General features: G+C 44.2%; 1 protein-coding gene across 2 annotated transcripts in view; it reads left to right on the top strand.

The window, feature by feature from the left end:
- SLC13A3 (solute carrier family 13 member 3) overlaps positions 1–12,392 on the top strand; it is a 41,564-nt gene that overhangs the window by 3,925 nt on the left and 25,247 nt on the right. For both annotated transcript variants that reach the window (XM_065565956.1, XM_005304647.5), the window contains exons 2-3: positions 7,710–7,975; positions 8,824–8,987. In XM_065565956.1, coding sequence (XP_065422028.1) covers positions 7,740–7,975; positions 8,824–8,987 — 400 coding nt within the window. In that variant the 5' untranslated portion in view covers positions 7,710–7,739. The remainder of the gene's footprint in view (positions 1–7,709; positions 7,976–8,823; positions 8,988–12,392) is intronic.

Here is a 12,392-nt window from a genome sequence, read left to right as displayed (position 1 = left end):
CTACACAGACATTGCATCACCCTAACTACACCGACATAAGCCTTATGCCTCTCCTGGAGTTGGAGTTATGATGTCAGTGTAGTAGGGCACTTACATCGGTGGGAGGAAAGCTGTAGTGTAGGCACTGACTGATATATTAGGTCAACATAAGCTACCTTATGTCGACCTAACTTTGTAGGGTAAGACCAGGCCTTGGAAGCCCAGACTCGGGGTTTCTAATATGCTGGTAGCACACTCCTCATGTGCAAGTCCACACAGGTTAGTGTGATTAGCACTTTTTTGCTCCAGAAAGACCCAATGATGGAAAAGTGGAAGGGATTGCAACTCAGAACTGGGCATTGTGTGTGAGGGGTGCTGCAGATCAGCGTTTTGGTGCATTGTGGGGCACTGTGTGGAGAGCCGAGGCCTGGAATAGCAAGTGCTGCTGCAGGTCAGGTTAGAGAGGCATTGGCAGACTTGCATGTGGGAAACTATCACTGCCTGACTGAGCTATGTTAGCAATTAGTCTTTAATTTTCATGAGCTCTAAATTCATTCGCAATTTTAAAAAAGTTGCTGCTTCGCTGCCATTACTATCTGCATTACTTTAAAGTCAAATTCCCAATGTCAGTGCGGTGCCTATAAATCAGGGCCGATTTTGGCCCTGCGTGTTTAAAACAAATCTGAGCAGCAGTTTCACTGTCTGAACTGTCCTCCTTAAGTTTAAGAGTATGGATGAGCCTACACCTGGGAGTGACTCTTGCAGAGTGTCATTTGTTCACGTTCGAGGTAAAGCTTCGGGTTTCAAAAAACAAATTGACTAATTTTTCTTCAGCAAGCAAAGAACCTTACTTAGGTATCCAGGTGGGATTAAATTCTGACGTCTGGAACTGTGTTTAACCTGTCCTGCACAGCCTGGGTGGCTGCTGGGAAATGAAGGGCACAGGTTACATATATAACTGTGTTCACCAAGAGGGTGGAACAGGCAGTCTCAGCAGGTGAGGGGAGCCCATGTGGTGGGATACCAGATGGCATGGTGGCTTGTAAAAGGAACATGTGCTAGCTGTGGAACATATGCCGTTAACTGCCTGGCTGAAGTTAAATGACTGACTTAGAACAGACAGCTGCTAGAAACCTCATTGATTTGGGGGTTTCTCAAACCAGTTTCTTATGAGCCAGGCCCTCAGTGAAGATAATAAATATAGATCTGGTGCAAGTCCACGCATTGGTTTAATATATAATCTATCTGTTGGCATAGTAGCTAAACCCTGATAAATATATAGGATGAACACTCTGGGCCAGTACCTCAGCCTCTCCGTTCTGGAAGCTTTGAGCAGCATAAAGCAGTTGGAAAGGTGCCCTAAGGCATGCCCTGATTGTAGACTCAATCCCTTGGTAATGAGAAGCCACAGTAGCTAGCTCTATGCTACCCATTCCCCACATCCCTGGGCAGGAGGGAGCATGACAGTGTGTGTGTGTGGGGGGGGCAGCGAGCACTGTGCTCTGGTGTGCTATGCCAGTGTAATTGCCTTGAGGGGGGTATTAAAAGCAAGTGGAAGTTAGAGCTGGTGGGTGGTGGTTCAGCTGTGCATTGTAGTGTTCAGTGGTCACTCGGTGCTTAATGTGCTTAGAAGAGTTCTGCTTTATTCTGTGTCCTGTTCCAGCTTCACAGCACCCCTCACAGACTCTCTGCCTTGGAAGCTCAGCCCTTAAAGGCCCAGATCCTAATGTCACAGGTGGCCCCCACATCCAGCCCTACCTTATGTATTGGCACCACACCAGTTCTGCTGCCAAAGGGCCCTCCACAGCCATGAAGGAGGGGCTGGATTTTGGCCATAACACAATGCACTTCTTAATGTCTTTCAAAGGGGACTGGAGACATGGGGCCTAACGTACAGCTCTTAAACAGAACCATTATCTTAGGTCTCAGTTTGCCCTAAGCACTGAGCACTATGAGTGCCCAGTAGGGGTGGGGCAGGGGAGGTCGGGTTGGGTTATTCAAGGTCTTCAGGGTTTTTTAATTTGACTCAGTAAAAGCTCCACTGGAATTGTGAAGGCCAATTAATGTACATGACTGAGCCAGCTCGTTTGGCTTCCTAGGGGATCCATTTCCATTCACAAGGGGTTGTGGGTGAAAGGGCGACGATTCACCTGGACTTGCATTGGAACTGCAAGAAACTACAAACTTAACAAGAGGAAAATCCTAAGTGGGCCCAGGCTCCCTGAAATGATTTGAACCCCTCAGTGAACCTTCCAATGGACATGATCCGAGTGTGCACCCAGGTGACATTCACCTGCCTAGGAGTTTCCTTGTGAACACTGCCACAGGGTGTTTCCTGGATTTTTGATAGTTTTGGGTGTCGGAGGATTGAAAGTTCACCTGTCAAGTTGGGGCCCTTCAATTGCTGCTCATCCCCCACCCCTCCATCCATACCGAGGGGAAGCTGTTAAAAAACATCACTATTAGCCCCCTGCAGGGTAGCAATAGCTTCGGTTGTAAGCAGAGATACCATGTAAAGACGCCTGTGCGAGTACATACATTGACAAACAGACTGCAGGATCCTGGGTTGCTGACATTTGAATGGCACCTTCTGCATTTGTCAGTGCTCTCTGAGGGAGTCACATCGTTGGAGGAGGAGACCCTGGGGTAACTGGCATCATCTCTAGTTCTACAGGTGGGAAAGAGAAAGTCTGACCTCAGAGGCAGGTTTGGTTGGATGCCAGCACGTGCTCCCGCAGTGGGGGCTGAAACAATGAAAGGGCGATGTGTTGACTATGCATTAAGCGCCACAATGCAAGGTTTCCTGAGGAAGTGCATCTCCCTTACCACACTTTGCACCAGGGCCCCTCAGGTCCTCCCCACCTCTCTGGCTGCTGCTGAAATTCTTGAATATCTAATCCAAGAACCCGAGGGGCAGTTGTGAATGATTGCAAAGAGCTCAGGCAGGGCAGCAGGTGGTCGGAGGAACTGTGTTGCAAGTTTGAGCACAGGGGGCACTTTTAATGAGCTGTGCAAAGTGCTTGTTACAACTGCTTCTAATGAACTCAGTGTCTACAGTCCCCTGGCTTGGCAGCATCTGCTGTAGCCAGGCCTGCTACCGGGGGCACCAAGCAAGTGTTTAATGCCCAGTGCTGTCTAAAAACACAGGTTCAATCCCTTAATGAATACAGATCAATTTAAGACTAACTCAGAAGCAAGATATAGGAGCTGGCAGGCTTGGAAGCAATGGATATCTCCTGACTGGAGTAAGGAAACTTACCAGCTCCCAGGAAAAGCTCTCCCGTTTAAAAGCAATGAACAGGAACCACTTTCAAACTATGTAGCAATAGAGGGTGTCTGAGGCTAACTGGAGATGGTGGGTGCTGTCCATAGAGTTCAGTGGGTTAGCAGCATCGAGGTTGCGAGAGGAAGTGATTGCAAGAATGGGGTATGGTGCACTGGTGAGAAGGCATGTGCAGAATGAAAAGCAGTGATATCTAGTGGTTAGGGTGGGGACCTGGGAGTTAGGGCTCCTGGGTTCTATCACTGCTTCTGGCAAGGGAGTGTAGTCTAGCGGGTGAGAACAGAGAGCTGGGATCCAAGCTCTGCCATTGATTTGCAGTGTGACCTTGGGTAAGTCATTTAACCTCTGTTTGCTAGCCAGAATGTTTGCAAACAAGGCATGTGTTACATGATGATTTACAGAATAATTGCAAGAAGCCAGTATTCTGAGTGGAAATCTGATTCCAATGCTTGTGGTCACCTACTCAGTGAATAGACCATGTGACCTTTGTGGCCAGTCAAAACAGTATGAATGTCAAATTGTGAAAAGTTTGCAAGCAATCCAGAGGCTGATAGGTATTTGTATGCCAGACAATGGTGATCAAAGGTGAGATCCTCACCTCTGCTCTGACCCTTTTACCCTGGGCAAAAAGGCCAGAGTGGTGAATGGTGATCCAAAGATTCTGGCCCGGGGAGGAATCCCCTGTCACAGGAACTGAGGAAGGTCCTCTCCCGCTTTGGCTGTCCTGGCACAGGTATGTGTGGCTAAGGGCCTAAGGGGTGTATTGGTTGTGGGGCTGTAGTACACAACATGGCTGCCCAAGGAGGCTGTTGTAATTTGGAGAGGCCCTTTGATGCTACCCAAATTCTGCCAGGGGACTGTGACTATCACCAAGCCGCAGCATGGATCTGCATTGTGGAGGCAGAGAAAGGGAGTTCTGAGTACCAGTAGCAGGTAACGAGAGCTTAAGGTATCAATATGTATGTACAAAATGGTATGTACAAAAGGAACAAAATGGTATGTACAAAAGTGGTTGCAAACCATTAGCCTTACTGATTCTTCTCCCTAGCCTGTGACAAATGGCAGGGAGGGGTTAAGCAGCCAACGGGCTGATGAATGTGTATTGCCCAGCAAATTTTGCCTGACTAAGAAAGTCTTCCAATAGCTCCCATCAGGGCCGGCTCTAGGCACCAGCGTTCCAAGCATGTGCTTGGGGCCGCACTTTTCAAGGGACGGCACTCCGGCTTTTTTTTTTTTTTTCTTGGGGCGGCAAAAAATCTGAAGCTGGCCCTGGATCCCATAACACTGTCCCCACTGAAGTCCCTCCAAGATGTCAGCTCACTTCTTCTGATGGGTTGTTCCTGTCACCTCCTTCAAGCTGCCAGGCAGTGGAAGTTTGTCTTCTGTAGTAACCATTGCTAGGTAAGGCTTGGCTTCTTCTGCCATTGCTGAGTGCGCAGTAGGTACCATACATGAAAAATCCTGGATTCGTAAGTGGAACAAAGGTATCTCTGGTATAGCTGGAAGCAGCTCCGGCGCAGTGCAGGGTTGCCCAAGACTTCCCTAGCAATCATTAAATGGTTAAAAATTAACCCAATCACAAGACCCACTTGAAAGTTTGCATTTGCTACCAAAAATTATCTGAACTTTAATTGAGCTAGAGACTTATTCCCCAAATCCCTATGCTGCTTGGGGGGTGGGGGAAGCAGAGTGGTGCTGGTATGCAATGGCTCTACAGAGTAGGATATAGTATAATGGGCAGGAGGAACACATTGCTACATATTCCCTGGGTGGTGCATGCTGCACAGACAGTATATGCATTGGATGTGGGGGGCCTGACCATCCCACCAACTGGCAAAGCAGTTGCCCTGGCCAAAGAACACTGGCTAGGATAGCAGGTGAAATCGGTTGAATATAGGCACCTAACTCCCTTAATGCTTACTAACCAACCTCCCAGGGGCTGGGAGCACTAGTTCATTAATATTTGGAGAGTGCTTTGATAATTCAAAATGTTCAGTTTCATTAAGGACTTATAGGCTGTGGGTGTTGTTCTTAGGGCTCCTTACTTCTAATCAAAATTTGGGTGGGTGGATGGGTGCTGTTAAAGATACACTCCTTGTTTTAAATGAAAACTTTTCTTTAGGTGGGGTCCATCCACTTTTTGTTCTGAACTAAGTTACATCAAGAAAACTACAGTTCTGTCAAAAATACAACATTGGCTATTTTTGTTATCGATTAATAGATGACACCACAAAATTGCAACTTGACACTTCAGAATCACGGTACAATTCTTCACGCCTGGTTGTGTCTGTAAACCTTGGCTTTTGATCCTGCACTGTAAGTGAATTATTAGACTACAAGTTGTATCCTGTTGAGTTGGATTGCTTAATTAATATGTAGAAATTGTCAGTGTTCTTTTCGGAAAATAAAAACTCTTGTCTTTACAACTAGCCCTCTGAATTGTGCTTTTATCTAACCAGATCAGTTGAGAGCTTCGTTGATGGCGCTTTTGCATTGGGATGTTGACAAACAGTTTAAATCACTGGTACAATAAGAGACAGAACATGATACCCGAGTTGAAATTCATTTTGGTGAAACTTTCCTTTCTGGAAGCTGAAGAGGATTGGGCAATAGGGAAAAAAGGTCATTTGATCTTGCGAAGTTTCTGGAACTTGGACTGAGGGCAAAAAAATATTTGCATTACAGTCTGTAAACTCTGTTGGAAAACCCAGAGTGTTAGCAACTCTCATCTCATTTGAGCAGCATTGTAGACAGAAGACTAACAACATAATTAGTCAAGTGGATTATTTCTCTGTTTCCTTTATTGCCAGTTCTCCCCCAAATCACCCTCAAGGGTATAGAGGGGTGTCAGTGCAAAAGTTAATGCAGTTGCTGGAGGATTTATTGTTGTTGATGTCCGGAAGGATCAATGCACATTTCCCTTCCCATTCCAGCCAGGTTTTGCTCCTCCTGCTTCCATCCCTGTGCAGATCCGTAGGCATAGGGGATGGGAGAGAAAAAACAGTGCATGAAGGCAGTTGACTCTCCTCTCCATAACATGGGAGATGTCACCCTTCATGTGGAGGCACAGAGCCTCCATGCACATAACCCAATGGCTATGGCAAAGCCCCTGAGATGTGCATGGATATTAAGGATTCCTTAGATTCTAGGTCCCAAATCCTCTCTTCATTCCACAGAAGGAAAACTAGGGAAATGTGATCTAGATGAAATTACTATGAGGTGCGTGCCCAAATCGTTGAAAGACCATACTCAAAAAGCAGGTGTCAAGGATTCACTGTCAGACTTGGAGAATGTATCTAGAGGAGTTACACAAGGGTCAGTGCTGGATCAATTACTGCTCAATATTTTCATTAATGCCTTGGATAATGAAGTGGAGAGCATGCTTATAAAATTTGCAGATGACACCAAACTGGGAGGGATTGCACACTTTTGGAGGACAGAATTAGAATTCAAAATTATCTTGATAAATTGGAGAATTGGTCTGAAATCTACAAGATGAAATTCAGTAAAGATGTGCAAAGTATATTTGGGAAGGGAAAATCAAAGCATGACTACAAAATGGGAAATAGCTGGCTAGGTAGTAGTACTTTAGAAAAGGATTTGGGGGTTACAGTGGATCACAAATTGAACATGAGCCAGCAATGTGTTGCAATTGTGAAAAAGGCGAATATTCTGGCATGTATGTTTAGAAATGTTGTATGTCAGGCAAAGGAGGTAATTGTTTTGCTCTGCTTGGCATTGGTGAGGCCTCAGCTGGTGTACTGTGTCCATTTTTGGGTGCTGCATTTTAAGAAAGATCTAGACAATTTGGACAGAGTCCAGAGGAGAGCAACAAAAATGATAAAAGGTTTAGAAAACCTGATCTATGAGGAAAGGTTAAAAAAAAACGGGGATTGCTTAGTCTTGAGAACAGAAGGCTGAGGTGGACCTGATAACAGTCTTCAAATATGTTAACAGCTGTTATAATGAAGATGGTGATCAATTGTTCTCCATTGGAAGGTAGGACAAGAAGTAATGGGCTTAATCTGCAGCAAGGGAGATTTAGGGTAGATATTAGGAAAAACTCTCTAATTATAAGGATAGTGACATACTGGACTAGACTTCCAAGGGTGGTTGTGGAATCCTTGTTACTGAAGGTTTTAAGAACAGGTTGAAGAAGCACGTTTCAGGGATGTTTTAGATATACTCAGCCCTGGACTAGATGCCATTTTGAGGTCCCTTCCAGCCCTGCATTTCTATGATTTTAATCCTGCCCCAATGGAATGATCTGGGGAAAATTCTACATAGATGAGGGGTGAGCCCCTCCGATGCTCTCCCTACCCCTGAACACTGGTGGTAAGTGGGTGCAATTTACTTGTTCGTGGTAAGTGTACCAATATGCGAAGGCTTGTTTGTAACTCCAGAGCCGTCAGCTTCTCTCTCTCTCCATTTCCTTTTGCTTTTTCAGGAGGGAAAATGCCTCTATGTGATCCTCGTGATGGCTGTGTACTGGTGCACAGAAGCCCTACCTCTGGCTGTGACTGCTCTGCTGCCAATCACCTTGTTTCCATTTCTGGGGATTCTCCCTTCGAACAAAGTTTGCCCACAGTATTTTTTAGACACCAACTTCCTCTTTCTCAGTGGTTTAATCATGGCATCAGCCATCGAAGAGTGGAACCTGCACCGCAGGATTGCCCTGAAGGTCCTCATGCTAGTGGGAGTCCAGCCTGCAAGGTAACCTACAGACCAATGGTGCTTGCTTCGTGCCTTAATTCCCCAGGCTCAAACTCTGGTGATTTCAACATGTGAGCTGCAGCTTGGCCAAGAAAACAGTGTCACAAATGGTCAATAGTGCACACTAGTAAGAGCATTGCACACGCCCCTGCTGTCTTCTCTCTCTCTCTCTCTCTCTCTCTCTCTCTCACTCGCACACATGCACACACACACACTCTCTCTCCTTTTTCAGAGCTTGCTGATTTCATTAAGCCCAGGTTGTTTTCATTCCTTTGTTGGCTTGTAATGAAGCAAAGGAGAAATGCAACTACTTCAGCCTTGTCATATTAGCACTTATCCCAGTTATACATGCTCTGGCATATTATAGGATAACCAGGGCCGACACTACTGTTTTTGCCGCCCCAAGCAGTGCACTGAATTGCCGCCACCAATGGCGGGAGCAGTCCGTGTGCCGTTAGGGCGGCATGCGCGTTTCTGCGGTGGCGGCGGCAATGAAGCTGCCACCAAATTGCCACTGCGGGCAGCTGAACATGGAAGCTGCCGCCGAATTGCCGCCGCCATGTAAACGCGCGTGCCGCCCTAATGGCACACGGACTGCCCCCGCCGTCCGCGGTGGCAATTCGGTGTGCTGCTTGGGGCGGCAAAAACACACGGATTGCAGCCCCTTGCAGATTGCCGCCCCAAGCACCTGCTTGGAATGCTGGTGCCTGGAGCCGGCCCTGAGGATAACCACAGCCAGCTTTGTTCCTGTTAATTTTATGGGACTGTGGCATGGGATTTTCTCTACTGGAATCTAAAATTGACCTTGCAAAACACAGATTGTTAAACTTAATTTTTCTGCCTTTCAGGCTGATCTTAGGAATGATGTTGACAACTTCTTTCCTGTCCATGTGGTTAAGCAATACAGCCTCCACTGCTATGATGCTTCCAATTGCAAATGCGATTTTGAAGAGCCTCTTTGGAGACAAAGCAGCATCTAAGGATCTCAACAGAGAAAACGAAGAAAATCCAGGTAGCTCACATAGCGCAATAGATTGCACAACCTGGGGACAGTTCCCAGTGAGCTCTGTGACCAAATTTCCATTGACTTCAATGGGGACAAAAGCAGGCCTGTTAGCTGAAGTTTAATATGTATTGGAATGGCCTTTTAAATAGACTATGTTTCATTATGGAGGTGAAAGGGCATTGGAATGTTACCCTCTCTCATCACTTCCCTTCATCCTGGCTCCTCCTCCTGTCATGCAAATCAGAATAGATTCCTATGAGCCATGGTTAACCTCATACCCGTTGGGAGCCATGAGCTATTGAATAAGACATTTCACCAGACAAACCTGGTGAGGTGGAACATTTGATTTGCAAATGGGTCCTGGGGCAAAAAGGGAAAGGGTGGGTGATACATACCCACAGAGCTCTGATAAGCAAAGTAATGGTGCAAATAAAACATCAATCCCATGAAGGCACCCAGATGTGATGGTGATGGGACTCATATTGATACCTAGATAGGCAGAGAGACAATACCTCTTTTAAACAATAACTTTTTGCACAGATAGTGGCCCTATCTGTGGGCTCTGGGTAAGACATTCACTGGCTTTTTAGGCCCTGATCCTGCACCATTAAAGTCAATGAGAGCTATGGCATTTTCTACCGTGGGTTTAGGATCAAGCCTTTACAGCACACACCCTTTTCCAGTGTGGGAGTGATTAGAGCAAGGGATTGGAGTCAGGATTCCCTGTCACTGATTTGCTGTATGAGCCTGGAAAAGTCATTTCTCCTCTCTGTTCCCAACTGTAAAATGGACATAACAATGGGGGGTTAGAGGGTTAAATGAGGCTTATAAACCTTTGAGATATCCTCAGGACTAGTGCTACAGAAATGCTAAGGATTATTAATAAACAGCTATTGCACAAGGTTCAATCAGGGAGCTTAGTAATTGGGGAAAAATCTTCCCCAGTAGCTTGATTGTTCACAAAATAATTTCCAGGGAGCCTTTTTTTTTGCAGACAGTGATGAAAAACAGCAAAATAGAAATGAAGTCCCCGCTGAAGCTGTTAATGATGGTTAGGGTAGTAGTAGCTTCTCTCTCTTCTCCTAATTGCCTTTGTGAACTGCAGAAACAGAAGTAGCCCTTACTAAGTAATGGCTTTTTGGTGGATGCTGATTCCTGAGATGTAGAAAACTGAATTCAAGCATATGCATGTTCTTACAGAGTTGTAATTCACAATCAGTGTATGGCAATCATGATCCAAGCCATTTTGTTGCTTTTACTCTATGAATTTTTAACCATTTTTAGTCTATTACAAATGGTCACTCTTTTTTGTGATCTTTCAGAATTAGAGCATTTAGTGAGTTTGATCTTTAACTTTCTTTAATCCTGTCCTTTGAGCTGATTTTATTATTTATTTGTAATGTTTATTATGGTAGTGCCTAAGGAACAATTAATACTGGGGACCTATGGTAGCCCATTGTGTTAGGTACTGTACATACTGTCCCAAGGAATTTACAATGTAAACAAACAAGACAGACAAGGGCTATAACATACACAGAATCAGCAGAGTGATGGTTTGCAGATATGTTAGCTGCATCGTTGTTGTTATTGTTATTTATTTGGAAGTTGAGACTTGCCAGTATAGTAAGCAGAAGTGAAAGAAAAATTCACAACTGAAATGTAGGGTGTCAAAATGCAGATATCCTAGTATCTCTTTGTCTGGGAGAAAGGTAGAAATCAGTAACAGTGGAGCCTAATTTGGCTCTAATATGAATGCCAAGACAGATTTGCCCTGTTCTCTCGTCCTCGTATTTAGAAAATAGAATGGGAGCTTCATCTGTGATCTGGACAATGCAAGCTGAATTTCTAGAATGAACACCAAATCTTGAAGCAATTTCTCAGTCAAGAACAATGAATTTGGTTTGTATCTAGAAAGATAATGAGAACTGTGAACCAGGTTTTTCCTTAAGGTTTTATCTGTTATTGAAACTTGGCTTGACACCAGGATTGGTTTCACAGCTAGGTTTAGGTTTTGTTGCCCAACTTTTGCACAGCTTGCATGAAACAAACAATTTACACGCTACCTTTGGAAAGAGCTACACTCATTTTAGACTTCCAAGGTATAATGTTATACATTTCAAAAATTAGATGAGCAAAAATATTGCAAAATGGGCTTCATTTTGAGCTGTTTTTAAGAATGACATCTGATGATGTGCATGTGCAAATCTGCATGGGTACATTTAAAAACAATTAGGAGGCTAGAAAATTAGTCTAGCTGTTGGAAAAAACATTTTAGCTGGGAAAATATATTAAAGAATTTGTACCTTTCGAGTGCATTTGTCTTTCAGAAGGGATCTCAAAGGCTAAGAAATTACCTGTAGAAATTTTTAATATGCAGCTGAATAATTTAAATTACTGTATATGACTGACAAACTGATCATATAGATATGTGTATATATATAATGGTCTGAAAAAATTGGTGAGAAAAGCCTTGAGCCTGGAAACACTTAATCTTCACTCATGTGAATAAACTACTGCAGCTATGTAAGTAAGTGTTTGTGGAATCAAGGCCATAGATTGCTAAAAGTATTGACTAGTGTTCACCCATAGAAGATACCACATTTATGGGTACCGTTATAAGAAACTAGGTAAATAGTAAGTGATAGTTGAAGCTTGAATGACTCACTTGGGTTTAACAGTGTTTGGATAATTGTCCTTCCATGAAATATCCAACTATCCTTGATTTTCAAAGTTGGGTTAGAAACCTGCTGAGAACAGGAGGGTTTCATGTGACTTCTGGAATTTTCCATTTTGAGGCTGGCTGTAAATTCCTTAGACACAACCTTAATTAATTTAATTATATTCTGACACTTCCAAATATATACTCCATGACATCCACATGATCAACTGCAGAGCCATGTGATAACGAATGTATTCTGCACCTTTGACCACCTCACCTCTCTGCCCTCTAATCCATCTCTGCCAACATTTCATTCCTCTGAGCAGCTTTGAACAGTTATTTAAAAATGTTTCCTCCTGAATGTAGATTTTCTTCTCCAGAATCACATGGGGTCTGTCCTGCAGTCCAACAAGGCTAGGAATGGAAGCTTCATATCCTTAGAAAGTTACGAATTCAAAGCTCCGCCCTTCCTTTTGTTATCCCCCCTGGCAGACTGCGAGATATCAGCCCTCAGAATGTCACATTTTTAGGGATGCAAAAATTACTTTTTTAATATATTTTAGAAACCTCTAAAAGTTCATAGTAATGATCTTTTTACACCATGCCTGAAAAGTTGGGTTCATGTTATTAAGTCACCTTGTCTTTACTGGCCAAGGGAGTCTAATAAGAGCACAATAGTGTTAAAGCTAAACTTTATCTAGAGCAGTCTTTCTGTAAAGTATGTAGCCTGTACAGATTGTGTGATAGTACAG

This window comes from Chrysemys picta, chromosome 13 (genome assembly GCF_011386835.1).
Source record: "Chrysemys picta bellii isolate R12L10 chromosome 13, ASM1138683v2, whole genome shotgun sequence".
In the NCBI taxonomy this organism is placed as follows: Eukaryota; Metazoa; Chordata; order Testudines; family Emydidae; genus Chrysemys; species Chrysemys picta.
Note: the sequence above shows the minus strand (reverse complement) of the source record. Positions and strands in the feature narration are given on the sequence as shown.